The sequence below is a fragment of the Lemur catta genome, chromosome 7 (assembly GCF_020740605.2).
Source record: "Lemur catta isolate mLemCat1 chromosome 7, mLemCat1.pri, whole genome shotgun sequence".
Lineage (NCBI taxonomy): Eukaryota > Metazoa > Chordata > Mammalia > Primates > Lemuridae > Lemur > Lemur catta.
Window position 1 is genome coordinate 92,469,384 of NC_059134.1, and position 26,183 is coordinate 92,495,566.

Here is a 26,183-nt window from a genome sequence, read left to right on the forward strand (position 1 = left end):
AAGCAGAATAGTCTCATAAATAGACAAAGCAGAAGCATCCCCACTGCCCTCTGTCCTCCCCTCTGGAGGTAACCAGAGTGGAGAGTTTGAAATGTATCTCCCAGACTTTCTGCGCTCATATAAACACGTGTGTAGTGGTGTGCTGGTGTGTTTCACACTCTGCTGGTGAGGGGGCCGGGGAGGAGCGTGTGCTGATTGCCGTGGTGTAAACGCTCCCACCACGGCTGATTTCAGGCTACTAACGTGAAGCCACTGAATGTGCAGTTGGGAAGAAATATGCAGTAGCAACTATTAGTATGATATGGTATTTCTACTGTTCCGATACAGTAGATGCCAGAACCCTCAAGAACACAGATAGTAGTAAAATGTAGCACAGTAATTGGGAAGTGGTAAGTTTTGAGTGTCTTGTTTAAAAAAATAAATAATTTATTGACTTGTAAGTTTATATACTTTAATTTTTAATAATAGCTGTGTTTAACAACTGGTTCACAAAATCCTGAAAACATAACAGTTGACCCTCAGTCAGCATGAGCCGGCTTCAGCACAGCGCTCATTTCGTCTTGAAAATATTGACATCATGTCGAGGTTGCAGTGAGCTATGATCGCACCAGTGTGCTCCCGCCTGGGTTTCAGAGTGAGACCCCCATCTCTCAAAAAAAAAAAAAATCGTGTCATTCTTTTTTTTTTTTTCTTTTTTAACTTGTGTTTTACTTAGAAGGCTCTTCATCTAATCCTTGGTTCTTTCACCCAGGATTCTACCACGGGCCACATCTGCGTTAGGGACCAGCGCTACCATCCTGAGCGGGACAGCATATGCTTTGGCCTCATTAGCTTACAGTCTAGAGAGGGAGGCTGTTGGTTGCCAGGCTGACAGATAGATAAGCGCTGTCAACACTCCCAAAACAAGAAAACCACTCACCGTAGTAAGGGCTGTAAAAGGAAGTAACAGGACGATGCACCAGAGATATGGCTGTGGGAGGCAGGAGGTGTGGAGGTTGACATGTGGCAAGGAAGAAGTTACTTTAGGTTCCGGTGGAGAAAGGCTCCTTCTGGGGAGCTGACGTCATCTGAGACCCCAAAGATAAGAAGGGACCAGGCGTTCAGAGCTTAGCGAGAAAAAGTCGAAAAAGGATAGGTTCACTTGGGTGTCTTTTCTGTAAACTTTACAAACATGCAAAACAGTTCTGTATGTTGTCTTAGGAAAATCCTTGCATGCTGAAAATGGGAAGGCTCCCCGCCAGGACAGCGGTTACCCCTGGAGGGGGGAAGGGAGAGAGGATGAGTGGAAGGAGGCAGAGAGGGTCTTCAGCTGCACATAGTGAAAGGAGAGAGAGGTCTGGGACATATAAACTGGTGTTAACTTTTGTTGGCTGTATCTGATGGGGACAGAATTGTCAGCTGCATTATTCCTTATAGTTTCTGAATGGTTGAACTATTTCAGGATTGTTATTTTTTTTAAGAGTAGGGAAAGAGGTTCTAGGCAGTGGAACCAACCAGTGTTAAGGCTCACTCTCAGAGCATGTGTCTGCAGACCAGTGAAAGTGGGGAGAGGCGCGAGGCACGTTGGGAGGCGGGCAGGGGGCAGTCACGTGGGCCTTGAAAGCCTGGACCGTGAGTACAATTTTATTGTAAGTGCAGCTGATGCCGTCTTGAGCTGCTGAGTAACAGATCTGATTTACGTTGGGAAGAGATTTCTCTGCGGCTCTGAGGACAATCAGTGAAGGGTTAAGAATGCCATCAGGGAAGTTAGTTAGGATTCTAGGCCTGGTATAGTGGTTCTGCTTCACTGAGTTCTCAGGGAACCAACCTTGGTCTAGCTCGTTTGTCAAAAATTATTGGATTGTACTTTATATGTCAGTTATACCTCAATAAAGCTGTTAAAAAAGTAAAAAGAAGGAACTTGTCATCATGAAAGAAAAAGGCAGGATATAAAAGAAAGATGGATGTGGAAAAGAACCAATTAAAAATTCTGAGAATGAAAAATATTCCTTGAATGAAAGGTACTCATTAAAAAAGGAAGCAAAGGAAGAAAGGAAAAACCTCAGTAGGTGGGAGAAACTGTGGATTGGACACAGTCAAAGAGATAATTAGTGAACTGGAAGAGAATTCTGAGAAAGATAAAGGAAAAATATGAAAGGGTAGTTAAAAGACATGGAGGATAGATTGAGCTATTTCCATGTGCTTATTAGAAATTCTACCAGAAGAGACTGGAGAACATGACTAAGAAGCTGTACTCAAAAGCATAATGGCCGAGAATTTTCCAGTTTTGAAAAAGAGAAGTCTACAGTTGGAAAGTGCTCATCAAGTAATGAGGAGAATTTCAAAAAAGTAGATCTCCACTTCAAAACCACATGGCAAAACTGCAGAAAATCAAGACTAAAGGGAAAGTCTTAAAATTTACTGCAGACAGATTACCTACAAAAGGACAACATTAGGCTAACAGCAGGTTGCTTTTGAGCCTATGGCAGTCTTTTTAGCAATCTTCAAAGTACTGAAAGAAAATAAAACTTAATCAGCCTAGAATTTCATACGCAGCTGAACTCTGATTCAAGAGCAATGGGGAAATAAAGACATTTTTATTGAAGAGAAAGCAGCCCAGCCCCAAACCCTGAGGCTCTCGAACATTCAGAGGTTGGGGAGAGGAGGAACCCTCTGAAACCATGTATGCCCAGTCATCCAGCAGAAACTGTCGAGAGAAGGACTGGATCTAGATTGTGTTGTTCCAGCGGGAGGCTGTTGGAAATGCCGCTTGCTGGCCATGCTGCTGAGTATTCTATCGAGACAGGGAGATGGTCCCGCCCATCTGCCTCCCATCTCCCAGGAATTCAAAACTGCCTGTGAAGGGGTTTGTGCCTCCTCCAGAGTCTCTGAGGGAATGGAAATGGGTGGAGGGTGGGTAGCAGGGATCCCTGACCCCAACCTGGGTTTCAGTACAGTGGCAGTGGGGACATGTCAGGGCGAGGGCAGAGGGAAGGGAGGTAAGGTAGCAGGTGGGGCCAGGCCCTGGGCCCTGGGTCTGGAAGGAGCTCAGGGACGTGAGAGCCCCTCTAGCATGGCCCAGTCTAGACTCTCTCTTTCTTCCAGATTGTAGACAAGAACAACCGCTACAAGTCCATAGATGGGTCAGACGAGACTAAAGCCAACTGGATGAGGTGAGTCCTGCTCTCTGCTGATTTCCTGGGAGTCTTGCCTGGTATCTGACAAGGAGTCCAAGGGAACGTACTAGGCCTAGGGGATCTTCAGTGGTGGAAGCCCCTAAAGGCTCTGGGGCTGCCATTTGCAGGGTTTGCAATGTGTCTAGCTCTGGGGGACCCTCCTACTCCCCGAGGCTTTCATCAGGGAGCTCTGGAGGAGGGCCTGTGGCCAGGCTGGTGGGTTACAGGGACCCCCTCGGGGCTGTACACTTGCTAGTGTGTCTGGCATACCCAAGCCCCAGGCTCCTGGCAGCATTCCTGGGAGGAGGGGGAGAGTGTCCCCTGCCTAGGACTGTGGCACCTTCTCCCAGGGCAGATTCCAGCTGGGTTAATTTGGGAACCGTTCCAGTGAAGCCCCCAGCAGTTGTTTAAATGGCCGTCTTGGAGGAGGAAGCTTCTGGCAAAGCCATTAGCTCAGTTTTTGACAGTGCTTGCTGCCCAGGCCTGATTGCTTTCGAGAGTAGTTTTACCTTCCTACAGATCATATGGGGCAACAATTTAAAAATATTTTTTTGAAGAGTTGTTTCACCCTGTTCCTGTGTTTGGGACGGAAGTTTGCACCAGAAGGATCCTAAAGGCCAAACAGAGAGAGCAGGAGACTGGCCCAGGGTGGCCCAGAGGCAGCTGAGCTGAGCCTGGAATCACAGGTCCGCTGTGGCGCTGCCGGCCTGTGCCGCGTGCCAAGGGCCTGCGCGGTGGGGTCTGGGGGAGGTGGGGAGAGTCTGGGGATCAGACATGCCTCGTTACCTCCTTAGTGGCCTCTCTCTGGGGCCCAAGAGCGGTGACTGGGGATTTGGATCTGGGTGGGAGGGGAGGGAGGCCTGTCTGGAGCCAGGGGCACAGCTGCAGCGTGGACCTGGGGCCTCCTGGAGGCTGGGGCCTTCTGGTGGTGTTTGTACGGTTTCGTGACCCATGGGTGCCGGGGGCGCGGGGAGTGAGAGAGCAATTGTGCTTGGAGGAGGGAGTGTGCTGTGTTGCACTCTGAGACTTTCCGAGCAGATAAGGAGACACAGGTTTGAGGTGGGGGGTCAGTGAGGGGGTTCCCTGTGCCCTTCCCAGTGGTCCCACTGCCCCCCGTGCTCCCCTCTGAGCACCTGATCCGCCGAGCAGCAGTGTACACTTCTCGGAGCTCCGTAGCATTCGTCCTCTCGTGGGCTGGGTCAGCTACTCTCGTTGCCATTTGACAGCTGCAGAATAGAGGTGCCAGAGATGAGTGGGCTCCAGCCTTGCGGCATGGGGACAGGCACCCAGTCCGCCCGATCCTCTTTCACACAGTCTGATTAGACATTGCCCTGAAAGTGGCCCCAGGAAGGTGGCTTGACGCTCCTAACTCCCCACCGCCAGGCCCTGGTCAGCTCGGCACGTGCAGGTGATCACCCAGGTACTGAGTGTCAGGCCACGTGCGAGTCAGGCCACGTGCGAGTCAGGCCACGTGCTGGGCACCTGGAGTGGATCCCCGGCCCCGCTCCCCACCCCCGCCCCTACAGGGACGCACACTTAGCACCACAGAAATGACTTCTAACACCGCTGCGGCAAGGGGCACAGACATTGTGCTGTGAGGGCCCAGATAAAAGTTGGGGGGCCTTTGACAAGGGCCTTCAGAGGGGGCAGGCTTTGGTTCGGGGGCACTGTGGGCAAGTGGGGTTGAGGTGTCCAGACAGGCTGCCGGGCGGCTGCAGCCGGGCTCCAGGCGAGCAGAGACGCGTGTGTGAGTCCCTGCTGGCGTCAGGCTTCTGCACTGCTGCTTTCAAGGTGCCAGGACCTTTGCCCCAAGAGCTGAGTCTGCCCCGCTCTTCCACCCGTCTCTGATCTTTCCCAAAACCTCACAGAAGGGGAGTCGTCATCTGAACCAACTTAGCCATCATTTGGCACCCGAGAGATTCTGACTGAATCGGGCTGGGGATGGGCCCAGCGCGTTGGTACTTCTAAAGCTCGCGTAATGATTCCGATGTGCTGCTGGCATTGAGGACCACGCTCTGTACTGATCTTCATGCCACAGTGGTCAAACTGAGGCCCCGAGCAGGGCAAGGTCTTGCTCAGGGTCACGCAGTCAGTGGAAGAACAAGGATCTGAACCTCTGACTCTGGACTTCCAGGCCAGTGGTCCTTCTGGTTGTGTGCCAAGGACCGGGCGATGTGTGGCTTCCAGGGCCTTGTGGGTGCTGGTGGGGGCGGGGGTCTGCCTCCAGCTCCTTGCCTAGCATGGGACCTGTGCTGCTCTGCTCCCAGCCTGTCCTGGTCACAGCTGGCAGGCCCTCGTCTCATGATGACTCAGGGAGCAGGTTGGGGTCGGGTGTGTGGCTCACTGCCATGGAGACGCCCCTCTGGTAGCTGGAGTGAAGGGAGAGCCGGTGCAGCCTGGAAACCGCCCTTCCCCTTCCCGTGCAGCTCCTCATTTGCAGACACTCTCGCTCGCACCGTCGGAGCGCCGGGCTGGGTATGCTCAGATGGAGTCAGTTTGTTTCTTTACAAAGTAAGTGGTGGGCCAGGAAGGGAGTGAGCTCTCACGTTGTGAGTTTTGACCTGATGGCCCTGTACTCGGTGCTCTGAAGGTGCTGTTTCTCAGCCAGGGCTACTTTGTGCTCATGGGGGCATTTGGCAGTGTCTTGAAACATTTTTGGTGGTCACATCTGGGAGTGGATGCTACTGGTTTCTCTTGGGTAGAAGGCAAGGATGTTGATAAACATCCTACATTGCATGGCATGCCCCCTCCCCTGAAGGAATTTTTCCAGCCCCAAATGCCAATAGTGGTGAGATTAAGAAACCTGCATTAAATCACCCCAGCAGCTAATTCGGCACTAGAATTATCACCCTAGTTTTACAAAAGAGGAAACCAGGTTTACGCAGATCCCGTGGGTTGCCCGGGAAGACTCAGCCTCTAGTCCCAGGTCTGTCTGAGTGTGAGGCCTGTGTCCCTGCCACTGCCTTGGGCCGGGTAACAAAACCCCGGCCTTCTTCTCCCCATGTTCCAGGCCCTGGTGTTTTGGGGGTCGGGGTGGGGTGGTGAGGGCTGATGGGTCTTGGTGCCGCTGACCTCTCTCTGTGGTTTTGGAAGCAGTCAGGGAAGTAGATCAGGCTCTGGGTTTCCCTCCATACCCTGATGTCTTCTCGTGGGTGGATTTTTACAGACCTTTTAGCTAGTTAAAGGGTGAACAGAACCACAATGTGGAGACATTGAGTTCCAAAGCCACAGCAGGTGCCAGGTCAGAGGCAAGGGCTGTTCTGTGCCCCCTGCCTAGTGCCCCGGCTGCTCCGTGGAGGTGGAAGCTGAGGCCACTGCTGGTGCCCATCAGAGTGGGACTTGCCTCCCTCTGGAAGCTCACAGGTGCCTCTGTTTTACCACAATGCCATGACAGCCACCCCCAAAGGAGCACGCACTCCCATAGGACAGGGAACCTGTTTTCCTGCACATACACAGACGGGGGATTTGGGGAGGTTGGCGGGGAAGGGGGAGAAAGCCACTGACAGGGGGAGCTTGCTGTGATCACATCTCACTAACCGGTGGCACCACCGATGCCACACCCAGTGGCCACCCACTGTGAAGGCTCCTGGGAGCCATTCTTTGGGCTGTGGGGCTCTATGTAAATACCGCTGTATGGAAGCCAAGGTCTAATCCTGATTCCAATAAGGATCTTTGTCACAGCCTTTCAGGGCTTTAAAGCTCTTGTACCTCATTGTGCCTTTCGCTCCTTAGTAACAACCGAGAGGTTGGTGTGGTTGTTATTCCCATTCCGAGGCAGGAAAGGTTAAATGAACTTGAACCGCCCCAGCTCTCACCGCTAGTAAGAGGTGAAGCAGGCCCTGAAACCGACTTGAGTCCAGCGCTCCCACCCACTGCCACCATCTCCTCTCCCCAGTCTCCCCCGGAGGCCTAGGAGAAGGGACCTTCAGTAGGAGGAGGCTGTGGTGGGGCCAAGTGGCCCCAGGTGCCTCCTGGGCTCCCCAGCTGGGGGCCGGCAATTAGGAAGGAGGAGGACCACCCACGTTGACAGTCATTTACCCAATTGTGCTTTGTGGGATATTCAACCCAAGGAACGTGGCACCCCTGGCCGAGCGTAAGAGGAAGCCCAAGTTCTCCAAGGAGGAGCTGGACATTCTGGTCACAGAGGTGACCCACCACGAAGCAGTTCTCTTTGGGAGGGAGACCATGCGGCTGTCCCATGCTGACAGGGACAAGATTTGGGAAGGCATAGCTCGGAAAATCACCTCCGTCAGCCAGGTGCCCCGCTCCGTGAAGGACATTAAGCACAGATGGGATGACATGAAGCGGAGGACCAAGGACAAGCTGGCCTTCATGCAGCAGTCCCTGTCGGGCCCTGGGGCCGGGGGCCGGGCCCCCACCATCGTGCTCACGGCCCACGAGAGGGCCATCGAGTCAGCGCTGCTCACGGCCCGTGCGGGGCGCAGCTTCCCCAGGGCGGAACTGGATGGCACCGACAGCCCTTCGACCAGCTGTGAGTATCCGTCCCCCACGCCTGCCTGGGCTGTCCGCTCCCAGCCTGCTCCGCTCGGCCTCGTGCACTTTCCTTCTCCTGCCTCCCTGTCCCTCTCTGTCCAGCCCACTCTTTCCATTCTCCCCCGCCCCGTTCTGTCTCCTCCCCACCCCTTTCTGTGCATCCATTCTAGAATATCTCCTGAGCATCTCTGTGCCAGGCGCTGTGCCAGCAGCTGGGAGGACAGCTGTGTACAAACCATCCCCACACTGTGCTCTTAGGGAGGTCCTGGACTCTTGGGAATAAACCAACTTTAAATAATCGCACAAGTAAACTTGTGTTGAAGGGATGAAGGACAAATGAGTCTAGCAAGTCCCGGGAGCAGGGCTGACTTTTGGGCACGAGACCCTGCAGTTGCAGGGGCCCTGCTGGGTTTAAGGCTCTGCTAGTGTCATCTGGACATTCTTAATAATCTTTGGACCAGGGGCCCCGGGTCTTCTTTTGCATTGGGCCCTGCAAGTTACGAAGCAGCTCTGCCTGAGAGTGAGACGCGGTGAGCACTGGCTGTGCTGGGGGCTGGGGAAGGCTCCCCGAGGAGGTGGCAGGAGGCTGATCTGCAGGGTAAGAGTTAACTAGGGTAGGCAGCAGTGCGGGGCGCAGAGGAGGGGAGGGGAGAGCACGCAGGCAGAGAACAGCATGTACAAGTCTCTGCTTCAGGAAGGCGCTTGGCACGTTCCAGGAACAGTGAGAAGCCAGGGAAGCCTGAGTGTAGTGTAGCCGGCGAGGGGGAAGGGGCTTGGGAGGAGGCGGCCAAGTTGTCAGGGCCCAGGTGGTGGGAAGATCAGTTCCTTTCTGTGTCTAGTCCTAACTGCTTTGTTGTTTCCTGCACTCCCCCTCCTGTGCCGTGCTGCCTGCCCCGCTCCTCTCTGCCCACCCTAAGGCTGTCTCTACGCTCCTGCTCTCTGTCCTCCTGGCTGTCCCCCCTTCTCCTCCCATATGTGTCCCTGCCTTCCCCTCTGCTTCCTGCATCTCAGATGCACTTTGAAGCCGGGCCCAGCGGCTGGGGCGGGTGTCCCTTGGGGCTGGAGTTCTAGTTGGGGCTCACCAGGCAGGGGAGCAATCAAGGCCCTTCTGTGCTCCCAGCCTCGGTCCCTGAGGGAGGCCACCTGCCCGAGGGGCCTGAGAGGCGGGAGCAGGGCAGGAGGGGCTCTAAGGAAGCAGCCACAGCCCAGCCCAGGGAAGGTGGTGCACAGACTCCCGCCTTCCCTTCCCAGGCCCCTGCATTGGGATCTGCTCATTTCCTGTTTGGCCGGGGCTCCTGACAGGTGGCGAGGCACAGAGTCAGACCTTCAGGACTGGAAAGGAGACCATCTAGTTTGACTTCCTTGCTACGCAGACGAGGAAAGTCAGCTCCAGAAACAGAGGTGGTCCCGAGCTCGATTCAGAGCCAGGGTCTGCCAGTGTCCTGGGAATCGGTGTTTTCCTAAGTCTTAGGGTGATTCCACTGAATTGTGAGCAAAAAGAAAGGGGAGCCAGTACCCAGTTAAGCCTGTGCCCTGAACCTGCGCTGCTCTGCCCTGCGTCTCCCTGAGGCTGAAGGCGGCAAGATTGCCAAAGACCTGGCTGCCAGGGAGCCTGTGCGCCAGTCGGGCAGAGCACCCCACGCGGGAGGCTCCCCCAGCCCCCCTTCCCAGCTAGTGGCAGCTGCTGTGCGCTTAGCTGGGCTTGGTGGAATGAGGCCCCGGCAGGGAGGGAGCCGCACCCCTCGGCTGGGCCTCGCTCCTTCCAGCCTGGCTGTGCCAGGCTGTGTTTCTGGGATCTCCTGGATGGCTGCTGTCTCACTACGGAGGGCCAAGAGGCACCAAGCTCCTACTGTGCTGGCCCAAGTGAGACCCCAGGACTCTGGGGGAGTACAAGGCGACCTGTAGAGTAGACCTGGGTGTCCTCCCTGTCACCTTCCTGGACGTGGTCCCCAGTTTAGCCCACAGGCACAGGCAGTGAGGATTTGCCTGTTGGGCGGGTCGGCCCATCACACTTTTTTCATCTCTGCGTGGGAATCAGTCCATAGCGCTGGTCACCAGGGTGCTCGGGGCTGGGCCCTCCCTCATCCTGCCCCTCCTCCGGCAGTCTGTCTGACAGTCCCTGCAAGGTCAGGGGCTCGTGGGTGGGGACACGACGTGCCTGACCTGGCAACCTGCCTTGGGGGTCCAGGGGGGCGTCAGGGCAGGTTGCAGAGGTGGCTGCCTTGCTCTGCACCATCCTGCCTGTTCTTTGGCCTGTCAGTGTCCCCCTGCGGCGATAAAGTTGCAGATTCCAGCAAGGCCACAAGGTGGCCCCAAGCAACTCAGAAACGGGCTCAGGGAGGCTGGAGCTCGAGGGCGGAAAGCATCTCAGTACCTTTCGGCAGGTGTCACCCTTTCAGCTTTGCAAAGTGCCCTCGTGTCTGTTCTGTTTATCACTCTTTTTCACAACCCGGCTAGGTGGCCCAGTGTGAGGTAGGTAGACAGAACAGGCATCATCGTTACTTTGCAGAAAGTGAGTCACAGAGAGGTGCAGTGGTGTGGCTGAGGTCACGAGGTGCTGGGCTGACATGCCGTCCCTGGCCTGGGCTCCTGCCCCTAGATTGCAGCCATTTCAGGGAGAGGAGGGGACCTGGGAGCTGCTCACGCTCACCCTTCCCCCCGGGGCACCTGGCCCATGCACCCCAGGGATTTGGGGTGTTTGGAGGGGTGGGTCCAAGCCCAGGGCCGCCCTTTTCTCCCTGTTGTAATCATTTGTCCTTTGTTTCTGTCCCCCAAGATGATGAAGATGAGGAGGCACCTGGGCCCTCAAGGCAGCCCCTGCGAGTGCCCCTGCAGCGGTCTCCGGAGGAAGAGGCCCGCCTGGCCAGGCCCGCCCTGCTCCGTTCGTCCTCCTCCTCAGACCAGTCCGAGCCGGTGGGCCCCAAGCCAGAGGCCCTGCCCCGGCCCTCGCCCCCAGCCCAGGCTGCCTGCAGGACCCCTCGGCCACATCCCAGCCCGCCCACCACGGGCCTTGACTGGCAGCTCCTCCACGTCCACGCCCAACAGACCGAGGTGTTCCGGCAGTTCTGCCAGGAGCTGGTGACAGTGCACCAGGACATGGCCAACAGCATGCACGTCATCGGGCAGGCCATGGCCGAGCTGACCAGCCGTGTCGGTCAGATGTGCCAGACGCTGACAGAGATCCGGGATGGGGTTCAGGCGTCTCAGCGGGGGCCAGACGGGGCAGCCCCCACAGGCTTCACCCCCCAGGCCACCCAGGCCCAAGCCCCGGTGCCGGAACCCCCAGCAGCTCCCCCAGCGCCAGCCCCCACACGGACTACCAGGTCTCGGAAAAGAAAGCACAATTTCTAACCCGGCCAGTCTGCTCTAGGAGGAAGAAGGATGAAGGAGGGGTGTCTGGCCTTGCAACAGGGGCTAGTATCTCGTGTCCAGGACCGATGACCCTTATAGGACATTGGGGGCACTGTCACCTCCTCACCAAGTGCAGATTGCTGGCTTGTGCCGTAATAACACGTATTCAGCCCCATTCCCTCATCTTTGGTGGATGCTCAAGGTGCAAGAAAAGCTACCTGCCTGATGCTTGCTTGGCCTGGAGGATCACTGTCCTCTTGGTCTGTATCCCGTGGCGGCAGCAGGCCTTGCGGGGAAGGGGGGCAGTGTGGGCAGCATCTGAATGGGTTACTGCACCAGCTCCCAGACCTGGCATAACCCCAGGCCCCGTCCCGCTGCTTTGGAAGGGGGCCAGGCCTGAGGATGGGCAGGTCGAATCTGCTCTTCAAGAAAGGGTCTGTCCTCTGCTGCCCCAGGGGGGTGGTGCCTTGGCCCTCTGCTTGCCCTCGTTCGTGCCTGTGCTCAGCTGCTGTGCTTGCCTTTCGTGGAGTGGGGAGAACAGGAGGATGTCAGAGGAAGGAAAAGACGATCCTGCATTCATAGAGAGCACTTTACGCCTTTCCCCATCCTTGCAGAGGGTTCTTGGTGGGTTCTCAGGACAATCAGAGAGGCAGCCAAGTTGGGTATGATTATGATCATTACTATTATCATCTGCATTTTATCAATGACAAATGACATGGCCAGTTAGTGGGGGGCCAGGACTGGAAGCCAGAACTGTGGATTTTTCCAGCTCCCCCTGTCAGAGGCCAGATCTGGAGTGGTGGGAAGAGAGGTCTCGCCCTTTCCTGGCCTCTGCCCCTGCTGCAGCTCTTCTGGGCAGAGTGGGAGGCAGCAACAGCACTTGGGAGGTGAGTCTACATCCCACCCTGGCCCTGTGGCTCACAGCCAGTGGCTGGGGAGAGGCAGGGTCCAGGTCAGGAGCTGGAGGGCAACCCCTCCTCTGGCTTCTAAAAGAACTCAGAGCCCACCAGGGCTCGTATCCCATTCCAGGTTCCAGCATGCCTCGCCTCTGCTCGCTTGGGCTGCGTACGCACTAGCTACACACGTCTTTAGCTTCATGTTTCATTTTGGAGTGTGTGGAGGGAACTGGATTCTTAGCATCAGGGGAAGAAGTGTCAGGTGGCAGATGCAAGCTTTGCTCTGATCTGGGTGCAGCTCAGCTCTGTGTCCTCTTTGCTCCCTGGCCTGAGGCTGACGCCAGCAGAACTCCCCCTGCCCCCCTCTCCACCCTCCCATCCCGCCACCCCTAGTGCCATAGTGGGAGCCGGGGGCCTGCTGTGCCAGGGCTGCCGAGGCTGTTTCTGGAGCACTGCTTATACCAGCTTCGTCCAGCGTAGAGAGAACAGAGGGCAACTGAGATGTCCCTGCACCCTGGGGTCCATCCCCACTTTCTGTGGCTCTTTGGGGGTTCCTGCTCCCCTAAACTGAACACTCCCCTGTCCAACAGCCCAAAGGCTCGATTATTGCCTGGAATCGCCCTGCCCTCCTATGCTGGAATCAAAGATTGCCTTCAGAAGTATTTTTGTTAAGACGGCAATAAAAAGAAATCAATCTCACACTTTGAACACACGCAGTCTCCAGGATCGTTCTTTGGTGTATATTCTCTTTCTTTGCTTCCTGTGAAAACCTTGAGGCCCCCAAAGCAGGGGTTAGATGGTTAGGAAAGGCATGTTGGTGAGAAGGGTCCCGGTTCCCCTCGACCTCCCCGGCTCTGTAAGCTCACGGCTGCCCGGTGTGCGGCACCGCGCTAGCCTCAGAGGAAAGGCAGGCATGCTGGGGCTGAGGACATACAGCCGCCATGCGCTCAATCGTTCAGTTATATTTCGTTTCTCTGCACATCAAAAGTGAGATGTTGCTAAGTGAATTTCACCTTTTGTTCCCTAAAAATAAGTTAGGGATCCTGGGGAACAAATCACCACTAAGGACAGGAGACCCCAGAAGGGTCAGGGGCTGTCCATGTGCCAGTGCACTTTAGGGACCACCCTGGGGTCCAAGTGTCTGTCTGGCACAGGCAAGGCCCCGCCCACCCGGACCTGAGGCCCCTCAAAGTAATTGCTTCCTCCGGTTCTCACGGGGCCTCTTCACCTGTGCATTGCCCTGGCTTCCTGCCAGTCATGGGAGAGCTTCTCCCGGGCAGGAAATTCCCACATCTTGACCACAGATCCCCTTTCTAGAAGGTTCTACCCTACCTTTTGTGTCTTAGAATCCAGGCTGTCCTCTAGTTCTTGGCCAAAAAGCATGTCCAAGGCAATCATGACCATTCAATTTGCAGGAGGTGCAAAGATGCCATGAAAGCAGGCCTGGGGTCTTCCGCCCCGAGGACAATGTACTAAGCAGTGACTGGCTGGTCCTGGGGAGGGAGGGGACCAACCTGGGAGGAGTGAAACAGAAATGAGTGTCAGAGGGAAGGGGACAATGAGGTGTAGAGTCATTGACTAGGGATGGGAAAGACTGCAGTTTCTGTTTCTTGGCTTCGGTGGGGACTTTGGTGCTAGCACCTTAGGACTCGAATAGGAAACCAGGGTGAGTGAGTGGAGGCTGTGAATGGTGGCCTGCCAGAGGCCAGGCGACCACCTGGCGGGTGGATGCAGGACACACGTCCCTCCCAGCCTGGAGACCTACCTGCGTGTAAGAACACAGAACCCAGCCTCTTCTCAGTCAGTCTTCGCTATTTCTGCCTCCCTGACCGGGGCAGCTTCCTTTCCATCGGAGAGATACTCACTGAAAGCCGTAGTGTCTGAGCCTGGCCTTTGTTGGTCCCCTCTGATAAAATAGATGCCCTGTGGGTTTTCTTCTCTTTTGAGCTAGAACTGCTGATCATTTCCTGACCCAGCTAGACAATATGGTGCCCTTGATAATACACAGGGGGTGAGGTCTGAGAATTGTTGTCTTCGTGCTCATCTGCCCAGCACTCAAGGTCAGTGAGTAGTTTGGAATTAAAACACTCCACTGTCACCAGGACAGGGTCAGTCCAGAGTTCTCCACAGCCAGCAGCCGCAGCACTACCACCACCCCTTGACTGCTTCAGAAGTCCCTCTTTGTGTGGGTTGGGTTCGAAATGCTATCGGATCAGCACTAGCATTTGCAGGACAGCCTCTGCTAGACCTGCTCTGGCCTTCTCTCCAGGCACGGTGACCCGGCAGCTCCTCAAACCTCTTTGCAAAGGGATGATCGGCCACAAAGCATAGAAAGATGCTTCCCTCCCTGGAAGCTTTCCACTCCTTGGAGAGGGCTTTTGCTTCCCTGTAGCCATGGCATGGTTCTTCATAAAGGGGTTGTCGTGAATGGGGACAGAAGGATTCTGGGAGTGAGTCAAGCCGTCGGGTATTACCACGAAACACTTAAAAGGGGTAGACTTAATTAGAGGTAGCGGGTTTGGGGACTTAGCTGGCTCCCTTTAGCTTTACCTCAAGAAATGATGTAACGTATTTTGGGGAATGGGTGGTGGTGATTCACCAAGAGTTGTCATACATATCCTGTTTCAAATGCCAAATGTCAAACCTACCAAATACAGCAAAATGCCAAACAAATTTCAGTCTGCCTTTGCAAATACTTTGTGATCTCCACGAAGCCTTGGGGTTTTCTTTGTAAATATTGATTCTTACTGAGCAAAGGACCAGAGGATGGAAAGGAAAATTGACTTGAATAAACCTTTTGACACACCATAGAAGTTGTTCTTTTGAATAAATAAATCCCTGATAGCCACGTGTTCCTCATCTATCTTTTTCTCTTAAAGTTGAGTGGCAGGGAAATAATTCCAGCTTTTAGAGCTTGGTGGCTGTTTAGAAACTGAAAAAAGGAGAGAAGGTGCTTTTCTCCTATCGTGCTCTGTGATTCAGTCTTGTGATAAAAGGGTGAATGAATGGGTTCCCTTCTGTATCTGGGAGCAGGACAGTTTGGAACGACATCATTTCTGTTCTGTACTCACCACAAGGTTGATTATTTTTGGAGGTCAGATCCTATACTTTCACTAATTTGGGGATTGGAAATATTTTGCATATTCAGAAGAAATCTCAGATATGGAGAAAAGGTGGACTCTGCATTTGGAGACTTGAGATGGGGAAGTATTAATCTGGAATGACTTCTCTCGGCCGGGGGCCCTCTTTTCCTTTGATACCATTGTGGTTGGCTGCAGGGAAATCCCTCTATTGTCTTCACAGCCCAGGGAGACCAAGGCTCATATCAGACGGTGTTGAGAACGCAGATGTGTTGAGGCCGAGTGAGATCTGGACAACATGCAAGTTCTGGGGATCTGAGCACCGTAAATCTTGCAAGTTCCACACCCCCAGGGTGGAGCCTGTGACTCACTGCTCTTCAGAGCGCAAAGCAGCCAAAGCTAGTGTCTGTTCTCCCGTCTGCCTTATTCTTACTCCCCGGGGGGTCTTGCTACATCCTGTTGTCAGAATGAATTGTTCCCTGGACTCCCGTGGTCCCCCTTGAAAGGCAATAGCCTCCTCCAAGGCTCCCCAGATGAGAAGGGCAGGATGCAGGTGAGGGCGGATGGGGCATCTCAGATGTAGATTCTCAATGCTGTGGCTGTGCCCATGGCCACCTCGTGCTGGAATTGGCATTTGTGTATTTCTTTTCTGTGTGTGTGTGTGTGTGTGTGTGTGTGTGTGTGTGTGTGTGTGTGTGTCTCAGGGGGGATGGGGCGAGGGGGTGGATAACAGTAATAATCACTTACTGAGGAAATCTTGGGAAGTACACAAAATTACAAAGAAGACCCACATATAATGGGTAATCACTGTTAAAACATTGGTATATTTCCTTCAGGTAGTTTACTGAGGCTTGTTTTTAAAGCATTATTGGAGCGATAGTAGCTTCCAGCGCTATTCTTCTCAGGCTACACTCTATCAGCACCGTTTTTCCATGTCGTGAAAGATTCTTTGAAAACATTTTTCTATAGATGAGTAACATTCCATTGTATGAATGTAACATCATTTATTAAATCACTTCCTTTAGGAGACATTCGGATGTTTTTTCTTTTGCACTAGCACACACAGTGATAGAACCGAGCATGGTGGTAGGCAGGGTCTGCATACTTAATCCACATCTTATTTTTCTTGACTGATATTTTCAGTTAGTTTCCCACAGGGTTGTGCCAGTTTATTCTGCATCATCAGAATGCAGATGTTATCATTTAAAAAAAAAATCTGTGCCGGTGAAATAATGTGCTACTTTGTGTTTCTTATTAGCAATGCTGAATATGTTTCATTTGTTTATTATCCATTTGAATTTTTCTGTGAATTACTATTACCAGACTATTCCAAATACAATTCCTTGGGCTACAGATAGCTTTGATTTCTTTCTTGGCTTTTGAAACAAACCATAGCATAAGGAAAATAAGTTTATTTTTGACTACAAATTTCCTAGATGCTTATGTAACATAGAGCTCTAAAATTCCAAATAATTTCCTCTTGCCCTTTGATCTGTCCACCTCCACTCCTTGGCAGATGTTGCATCATCCCACCTTTTGGAGGTGGGTAAGGTGGCGGGTTGGATGTTGGAAACGATGTTTCAGTGAGATTAGGTGAAAGCCATAGATTCTGAGGTCTGACAGAACTTTCAAGGTTTTCTGGGCATTGCTGTGTTGGTGCTTTACAAGCCCACATAGGGCCATGAGTACGTGGGAAGAACATAGGCCTCAAAGCTCCATCTCCCATTTATTGGCTGTGTGACCTTGGACAAGTCACTTCACCTCTCTGAGCCTCAGTCTCCTTATCTTAAAATCATTTAGTTAGATTAACCAGTGGTTACCAACTTTTTGTTGTCTCTTATTTCTTTTCCTCCCCTGTCCCCATTGGACCCCTGTTTTTAAAGACTTTGATCTTTAGCATTTATTAATTGATCTCTTGGGCACCCTTGTCACAGGGGTTATTTCTGCTAGGCTTTATGAAATAGTGGGAACAGTTCAAGGACCCTACCCTTACCAGCATCAGAAGCCTGTGGGTGTCTGGGGACCCCTGAGGTTAGAAGTTATTGAGGAGTAGATGGGATGATCTCTCAGTTTTCCAATCACCTGTATATCTGGCGTTGAATTTTATATTTTCCATAGCCTACGAGGCAAGCAGGGCAGGTGTCATTTCAAGTCTCAGAAAACAGATTCTTCAAGGTTCAGAGACTTGCTTGAGGTCACACAAAGCAGCGATGTCAGGACAGGGACCGGCTCTGGCTGGAGCTCCTTCCCTAGACAGCTGCTTTGTCGACGTTCACACGTGCCCACGGGCTTGGGGACTTCTCACCATCCACACTTGCCCAGCAGTGTGCTGGCACCGGCAGGCACTCAACGAAGGGTGGCCCGAGCGTTCTCATCTGTCCCCCTCGCCCCCAGGTACGTGGCCATCTCCCGGGAGGAGAGGGAGCAGAACCTGCTGGCATTCCAGCACAGCGAGCGCATCTACTTCCGGGCGTGCAGGGACATCCGGCCTGGGGAGCGGCTGCGGGTCTGGTACAGCGAGGACTACATGAAGCGCCTGCACAGCATGTCCCAGGAAACCATCCACCGCAATCTGGCCAGAGGTGAGTGCCCGCGTGCCGGGTGAGGGCCGCGCCCGCCACCGTGCCCCCGGGGAGGCTGGGAGAGCTGCTCTTGGAGCCTCCTAAGAAAGCCAGTGGGAAATACAGTTCCCCAGCAACGGGAAGACCCCGAGCAATTCAGGGGGACAGATGGCCAAGGTCTGAGCAGCAGCTCTAATCCAGGCAGTGGCCACCCCTCTGTGTTCTCCTCCCCCAGAAATGGTCTCAGAAACCCTTACCATACATGTTTGAGAGCATCAGTGACAGGGACAAGTCCCTACAGCCAAGCAAATAAGTTTAATCAAAACATATCCCGTTTCCTCATTTCAAATGGCTGGAAAGATGTTACAAACCGCCCACCCCAGTAACAACAGCACTAATAGGTAACGTTTACTAAACACTTAACATGTGCTGAGCAGGTTTTCTGCATGTCCCGTGTCATTGTCACAACAGTCCCCACGCCATCAGTGTGCTGTGAGAGTTAGATGGAGCAGTGTGCATGATGCGTGTAGAACGATGCCCACCTCGGTCGTAGTGAGCCCTCCGTTATAAACTTTTCATGCTCACGATCCCATGTGGATTGTTTTGTCCATCTTACAGATGTGCAAACTGAGTATCAGGTAAATATGGTGATTCAGCCAGGGTCACATGGCTAGGAAGGGCAGAGCTAGGTTTCTGACCCACACCTGTCTGACTTCAAGGTCTAAGTTCTAACCTATGTGGCCTCCCAGACAAACCAGTCTCCTCGCTGCCTCCTGGTCTCATTACCGGCAGCCCTAATGCCATGATGTGAAAGGACAGTCTACCAGAAGGTTGGATGGAGGTGGGGAGATGGCCTCAGACTTGGGGAGCCTCTGGGCAGGGTGTCCATCCAGGCGCCCTTTAGAGGGTTGAAAGTGGTTTTAAATACTCCCCAGCCTCTAGCCCTTTACTCCTTCCTCACCCTGCCCAGAGTAAACTGGGGAGCCCAGGTCCTTCTTTCAAGGGGATCTTCTTTGCACTAAAGCCACACATCCAAACACCCAGAGTCCCTCTGGTGCCAGGAACCACAGCTGTGCCTAAGCCCCACCATATCATGTTCCCAACCAACCTACCTATTGGAATTAAATCTTCATTTGGGATATGAGTGGAGAAGATGAGATGGGACTAGGGGTAACCTATCGAGATTAAGCTTTCTTTAAAAACAAGACAAATTGTGAACATTGAGTGTGCAGCTGCTGCCTGACTTGGTAAAAGGTATCTGGTGATTGCGTGGGCAGTGAGAGACGCGATACGCACATCCATCTCTTGTCTTCTTTGCATCTGGGGGTTGGGCACGTGTTGATTTCACTTGAAGGCATGCTTCTGTGGTAAGATTGCAGGGGTTTCCATGTGACCTCTGGAGATGCCTCATGTAAGAGTGTCTGGCACATAGTAGGTGCTTAATAAATCTTTGTTGAATGGATAGAAGAAGAAATGAATAAAGACCACCGAGAAGTTTCCAAAAGACTCATACCACCAGAAGAAAAGAAAATCAAGAGAAGTCATATCTGAGAACACAGTTTCCATCCCTTGGCCATAACCTTCCTGCATTCTTCTGGATTTGCAATGCCCTTTCCTTCCCAGTGTCTTCTCCAGTGTGCCTATGGCTGGACCACCCTCAGAGAGCCCTGAGACCCCCGGGGACTGCTCAGAGAAGGGAGTGAGCTTTCTGGAGTGGTTCTGAGGAGGCACGTCAGACAGACTTGAAAGGAGAAACAGCGAGACATGCGAAGATCCAGGAGGGAAGAGTGTCCCAGCCAGGCTGAGCAGTGGGAAACGGGAAGGAAACAGGAAGCCACAGTGGGGCAGTGCCAGAGCTGCGGGTGGTCTTGGCTCGGAAGCCAAGTGGCTTTTCGACGTGTGTTTCTGTAGCTGTAGCGTCAGTAGACTCTGGGCGCTTTTAGTGCTGTCTGGGATTGATGTGCCGGTCCTGCTCTGGAAGGGACAGCCCCTGCGCTCTAAGGTCTTACCTAGGAGGAGGTTTCTTCATAATTGGAGGCTGGGGGCTGTGTGCCCTAATAAAGGCCAGAGCATGAATTATTAGGCCTTATTAAGTAGGGACATTGGTTGGAGCCAGAGCTGCTTCCTGAAGAGAGTATAAATTATTCCTTTGTGGTTATCTTCGAAGAATAGAACACAGCTGAAGCTTATATTTTAAAAATTCATATTATTTGATCTATTTTGAATCATTGATTTACTCTGAGGGTTTTTTGTTTGTTTTTTTGTTTTTCCATATTGTATGGAGGCTTTGGAATCAATTTCATATGGCTTAGAGGTCTTTTTTGGCTTGTAGATTTTTCCAGAAACCTTAATCCAACAAGGTCTCTGGCTCATCCTAGGAAATTTGAGCTGACTTGTTTTTAAGCCACAATGAAGAATCTCTGGTGATTGTGCAGCTTTGACCTCCCAGTGTCCTCCACTGTTTGCTGCCTGATTGGTCCATGACAAGGTGAAAGGGTGGCCCTTGATTTTTTGAGAGTCTCAGTGAGCAAGTGCCATATCGGATCTATAAGGCAAACGTTGCATTTTAAAAAGTTCTCTCCATCGCTCCCCTTTCTGCAGCTGAGCTGTTATAGAAATGCAGGCTACAGGGAGCAGCCTGAGTTCCAGAAGCCTTGGAGATATAATTGTTCCTTACGTATTCATCCCGCATAGATCACTCCCTTTTGTGCTGTTACCTGTAGAAAACCCGGAGTCATATGTCGGGCAGGGCACGGCACCCCACGCCAGCTGTGGGAAGCCAAGCATGGAACATCTGGATGCTCGTGGACAGCCCTCGGGCTTCCACTCAGAGGCCTTGAGCAAATGTAGCTATCAGAAGCCTAATTACAACATAAATTCAGGTCAAGTCATTGCTCAGTGTCACATCACCCAGACTTCCGAATCCCACAGGCTGCCGCCAGGACCTTCTGAGGGCTGAAGAGATGCCTGTGCCTTCCTAGCATCTCCCCTTGGGAGCATCAGCTCTTCCATGGCAGTTGAGGAAACTATGTTGGCCATTTTAAAGAATCAAGCTAAAATAATTCATTCTTGGGGAGCTCATCAAAGTCTCTGAAATAATTCAAAGTAATTCAAAGTCAATTGAAGCAATTCACATGATAGAAACAGAAAAGGAAGCATCCTTTGAGTTGTCAGGGAAGGCAACACAGCTGTATTTTGAGGCTGCTTTGGGTCGTTGTGGCCAACCTGTCCTTCTTGTTAGAGTCTGCCATTGTAGGAATCCCCGTCTTCCAGCCTTGTTTGTCAGTGAGAACCGCAGAAGTTTGGATCTTGTTTTCTCACCTGTTCCTAGTCTTCTGCTTGCTGGGAGAATCAGAAAGGACAGTTGCTATGGGATGGACTTTTCCCTAAGTGGGTTGTCTCAAGAGCAGCCAGGCAGGAGGAAGGGGCGAGGCTCCTGGTGTTCCACGTGTACCTTTTACCAAGTCGAAGCAGCGTCTTGTCATTGCTAGGGCTGGGGATCAATGCTCACTGGCTCCAAGGTATGTTCCCATCACCCAGTGTGGTGGGTGGGATGGCATCTTCTAGGGCCACAGGATGTCCAGTCCCTTTAAAAGAACTTTTAATTACCCTTCCCTGTAGACTGCTCTTAACTTGTAAGTGTTGTGCTTCCATACGTGAGGCTTCTTCGAAACTGTCTCTTTAAAAAAGGTCTTTCCACTTTCGGGTCCTATGACGCTAGCTCCCATGATCACCCAGTGATCCACCTCTCCCATGTAACACCTGCCCCACGAGGCCAGACTCAGAGGGATGTGTCAGGCGACTTCCTAACAGGAGGCCTGCCGTGTTTTCTGTTGGTTTCTCCAATTCGGGGATTTTCCCCACTTCCTTACACCCTGGTTTTCCTTCCTAGGAGAGAAGAGGTTGCAGAGGGAGAAGTCTGAGCAGGCTCTGGATAACCCAGAAGACCTGAGGGGTCCCATTCAGCTCCCCGTGTTGAGACAGGGCAAAAGTCCCTACAAGCGTGGCTTTGACGAGGGGGATGTGCATCCCCAGCCCAAGAAGAAGAAAATTGACCTCATTTTCAAGGATGTGCTGGAGGCCTCGTTGGAATCTGCGAAGGTGGAAGCCCGCCAGCTGGCACTGAGCACCTCGCTGGTCATCAGAAAAGTCCCCAAGTACCAAGATGACACCTACAGTCGGTGTGCAATGACCATGACCCGTGGCGTGCAGAACGTCGGCCGGACCCAGGGGGAAGGGGACTGGAAGATCCCCCAGGGGGTTTCCAAGGAGCCCGGCCCATTGGAGGATGAAGAAGAGGAGCCTTCATCATTCAAGGCTGACAGTCCCGCCGAGGCCTCCCTTGCCTCTGACCCTCATGAACTCCCCACCACCTCCTTTTGCCCTAACTGTATCCGCCTAAAGAAGAAGGTCCGGGAACTGCAGGCAGAATTAGACATGCTTAAGTCTGGGAAGCTTCCTGAGCCCCCCGTATTGCCACCACAGGTACTGGAGCTCCCAGAGTTCTCAGACCCTGCAGGTAAGTTGGTATTGATGAGAGTATTGCCGGAGGGTAGCCTAACATTGTTAAAGCCACCTTCGGGGAGACCAGAGGAGTGTGATGTGGAGGTGGCCCTCTCTGTGGGTGGGAGCGTGCATCCTCGCTGCCTCTGACAGCCCATCTGCAGCTCTGGCAGGATGCTTCCTGTGTCGCCCTTGTATCCTCCTTGTCAATAAAGGAAGTTCCGCTGCAGAAGGGGTGTGTGCTGTGTTCTTGACCCACTGCCTTTCTATGATGGTCCTCCTGGTTTCTCAGCCCAAAGCTCAATTCCTAAACCCAAACTTTCTCTCTCTCCAGTCCCAAGCAGGGTGTCCTGCTGGGGAGGTCTCGCAGCTTCCCAGACTCAGTGTAGGGACACAGCCTTGTTCTTCTCTTCCTGAGTCTCTGTTCTGCCACCCGTGATCCTAGTTCCCCTACCTGGAGTTTTAAAAGGATGGCGAGCCTGAGGTCCAGCGTGTTCACCTGCATGCCTTCGCCCTTTTCTGTTGGCTGCCTGGATCTTTTAGAGTTGGTTGACAACTAGGGAGGTTTTTCAGGTCACATCTGCAGCTGAGTGAGACTGTTTACACAGCACTTCCTCTTTTAACCACATCCCTTAGCTCAGAATGAGGCACTTTAGATATTCAAAGCATGCATCTGAACTACACTGCATTTTGATCCTGAAATCACTGGAGCCCATATCCAAGCTGCCTTCATTCACCTTAGTGGAGGGCAAACGCGTCCCAAGTCCTGAAGCTGTAACTGGGGGATATTCAATGTGCTACTCTCCCGACCTGTGCCGGGCCACACAGGGAGCATTTGAATCCCTTGGGCACCGGCACGTGGAGGGTGAGGGCAGGCGGCCTGGAGCACGGTGGAGGTGATAGAGGCCACGGTGGACAATCCACAGAGAGAAAAAGTCACATGGGAGAACAAGGGTGCTTAGAAATAAATTCTGGGCTGCGGTTCAATCTTTCCTAGGCTTCCATGGACTTCTGTCGCACACAGTACAGCACCTGCCTTTCAGGCAATGTTTCCTGGTCCTTTTGGAACAATCTGTGGTTTTCCACCAAGTGTAAATGTTTCTTTCCCCTCTGTCTTGCAGCCTCCGAGAGCATGGTCTCCGGCCCCGCCATCATGGAGGACGACGACCAGGAGGTGGATTCGGCAGATGAGTCCGTCTCCAACGACATGATGACTGTGACCGACGAGCCCTCCAAGATGTCGTCCGCCACCGGGCGCCGGATCCGGCGCTTTAAGCAGGAGTGGCTGAAGAAGTTCTGGTTCCTGCGGTACTCCCCGACCCTCAACGAGATGTGGTGCCACGTCTGCCGCCAGTACACGGTGCAGTCCTCACGCACCTCGGCCTTCATCATCGGCTCCAAGCAGTTCAAGATCCACACCATCAAACTGCACAGCCAGAGCAACCTGCACAAGAAGTGCCTGCAGCTGTACAAGCTCCGCATGCACCCGGAGAAGACGGAGGAGATGTGTCGCAACATGACCCTGCTCTTCAACACCGCCTACCACCTGGCCCTCGAGGGCAGGCCCTACCTGGACTTCCGGCCGCTGGCGGAGCTGCTGAGGAAGTGCGAGCTCAAAGTGGTGGACCAGTACATGAACGAGGGGGACTGCCAGATCCTCATCCATCACATCGCCCGGGCCCTGCGGGAAGACCTGGTGGAGCGCATCCGCCAGTCCCCCTGCCTCAGCATCATCCTGGACGGGCAGAGCGATGACCTACTGGCCGACACGGTGGCCGTCTACGTCCAGTACACCAGCAGCGATGGGCCCCCAGCCACCGAGTTCCTGTCTCTGCAGGAGCTGGGCTTCTCCAGCACAGAGAGCTATCTCCAGGCGCTTGACCGGGCCTTCTCGGCCTTAGGCATCCGCTTGCAGGATGAGAAGCCAACCGTTGGCTTGGGCGTAGACGGGGCCAACGTCACAGCCAGCCTGCGCGCCAGCATGTTTATGACGATCCGCAAGACGCTGCCCTGGCTGCTGTGCCTGCCCTTCATGGTGCACCGGCCGCACCTGGAGATCTTGGACGCCATCAGCGGCAAGGAGCTGCCCTGCCTGGAGGAGCTGGAGAACAACCTGAAGCAGCTGCTCAGCTTCTACCGCTACTCACCGCGCCTCATGTGCGAACTGCGCTCCACGGCCTCCACCCTCTGTGAGGAGACGGAGTTCCTGGGGGACATCCGGGCCGTGAGGTGGATCATCGGCGAGCAGAACGTCCTCAACGCCCTCATCAAGGACTACCTGGAGGTGGTGGCCCACCTCAAGGACGTCAGCAGCCAGACGCAGCGGGCGGACGCCTCGGCCATCGCCCTGGCCCTGCTGCAGTTCCTCATGGACTACCAGTCCGTCAAGCTCATCTACTTCCTGCTGGACGTGATCGCCGTGCTCTCACGCCTGGCCTACGTCTTCCAGGGCGAGTACCTGCTGGTGTCCCAGGTGGACGACAAGATCGAGGAGGCCATCCAGGAGGTCAGCCGGCTGGCCGACTCCCCGGGGGAGTACCTGCAGGAGTTCGAGGAGAACTTCCGAGAAAGCTTCAATGGGATTTCGATGAAGAACCTCAGGGTGGCCGAAGCCAAGTTCCAGTCCATCAGGGAGAAGATCTGCCAGAAGACCCAAGTCATCCTGGCTCAGAGATTCGATTCCCGCAGCCGGATCTTCGTGAAAGCCTGCCAGGTGTTCGACCTGGCCGCCTGGCCCAGGAATAGTGAGGAGCTCATGAGCTATGGCAAGGAGGATATGGTGCAAATATTCGATCACCTGGAGGCCATCCCGACCTTTTCCCGGGATCTCTGCAGGGAAGGGCTGGACCCCCGGGGGAGTCTGTTGATGGAGTGGCGGGAACTCAAGGCTGATTACTACACCAAAAATGGCTTTAAAGACCTGATCGGCCACATTTGCAAGTACAAACAGAGGTTTCCGCTCTTGAACAAGATCATCCAGGTTCTTAAAGTCCTCCCCACTTCCACCGCTTGCTGCGAGAAAGGCCGCAGCGCCCTCCAGCGAGTTCGCAAAAACCACCGCTCCCGCCTGACCCTGGAGCAGCTCAGCGACCTGTTGACCATCGCTGTAAACGGACCGCCGATCGCCAACTTTGATGCCAAGCGAGCCCTGGACAGCTGGTTCGAAGAGAAGTCTGGCAACAGTTATGCACTGTCTGCCGAGGTCCTCAGCAGGGTGTCTGCGCTGGAGCAGAAGCCAGTGCTGCAGACCGTGGACCACGGGGCAGAGTTTTACCCCGACATTTAGGGAGCTGGCGCTGCAGAGTTCACTAAGCTGTTGAATATTTTTTTAATCTATACTCATGAGCTTTGATATATTATATAAATATATATTATATTATATTATATATATATATATATAAACTCACACTGAAATTTTTTTAAAAACCAAGGTGACGTGTCCACCAGAAGCCACTGGGAGCTTTCAGAAAGGAATAATGTCAGAAACTGACTCTTGTCTACACAATCCGGCAGCTGCAACATACGTGGCAACTCATTTTCACTCACAGAAGCGTGTGCCGGGGCCACCTGTGTGCCCACCTAACAGTCTACCAAGAGCATAAGCTAAAATGACGGGTCTCTGTCATCACCTTTAGGTAGCTTATTTGTTTATGTTTTCATTTGGGGAATTGAGAGGGTTTGGGTTTGGGTTTATGTTCTTGCTTTTTATTTTTGTGTGTGGTTTGATGCTGGGGGGTCTTGGCCTCCTCACTGACATTCTGGTCCAGCTGAATCAGATCTCTGATTTCAGACGGGGGTGGGGAGGGGCTGTGTATCTGGATTGGGGTGTTTGAGCTTCCTCCCTCCCTGTCCTGACTTCAGCTTCAGAGATGTTTATTCATTTCCTGATGAGGGTTCCTTCACTGTCCTAGAAACAAAAGCGTCGGTCAAACTGTGACACCACCATTCCTCACCTCTGTTGCTTCTCCCCCTGTCCTGGGTTGTGGATTCCCTCCTTCCAGGCCCTGGAGACTCTAGATATTACCTGTTATGCTGAAGGCAGCATCGCCTTACAGCCAAGCTTGAAATCCTAGGGAAGGGAGAAGGTGTGAGCTTCTTGCATTCCTGTTTTTATGTGGTGGAAGATAAAACAATATAATTCCA

The 26,183-nt window shown here is 53.3% G+C and overlaps 1 protein-coding gene across 3 annotated transcripts in view; it reads left to right on the plus strand.

Annotated features, from left to right (window-relative positions):
* The window catches only part of PRDM11 (PR/SET domain 11), a 43,803-nt gene extending 18,382 nt beyond the window's left edge, over positions 1–25,421 (plus strand). The window contains exons 5-8 of one of the 3 annotated variants that reach the window (XM_045557878.1): positions 3,085–3,152; positions 17,371–17,558; positions 21,430–22,056; positions 23,162–25,421. In XM_045557878.1, coding sequence (XP_045413834.1) covers positions 3,085–3,152; positions 17,371–17,558; positions 21,430–22,056; positions 23,162–25,326 — 3,048 coding nt within the window. In that variant the 3' untranslated portion in view covers positions 25,327–25,421. Of the gene's footprint in view, positions 1–3,084; positions 3,153–7,225; positions 7,648–10,425; positions 11,399–17,370; positions 17,559–21,429; positions 22,057–23,161 lie in introns of those variants that run through there. The other 2 variants (XM_045557876.1, XM_045557877.1) reach the window with 2 other exon arrangements.
* The last annotated feature ends 762 nt before the right edge of the window (positions 25,422–26,183 follow it).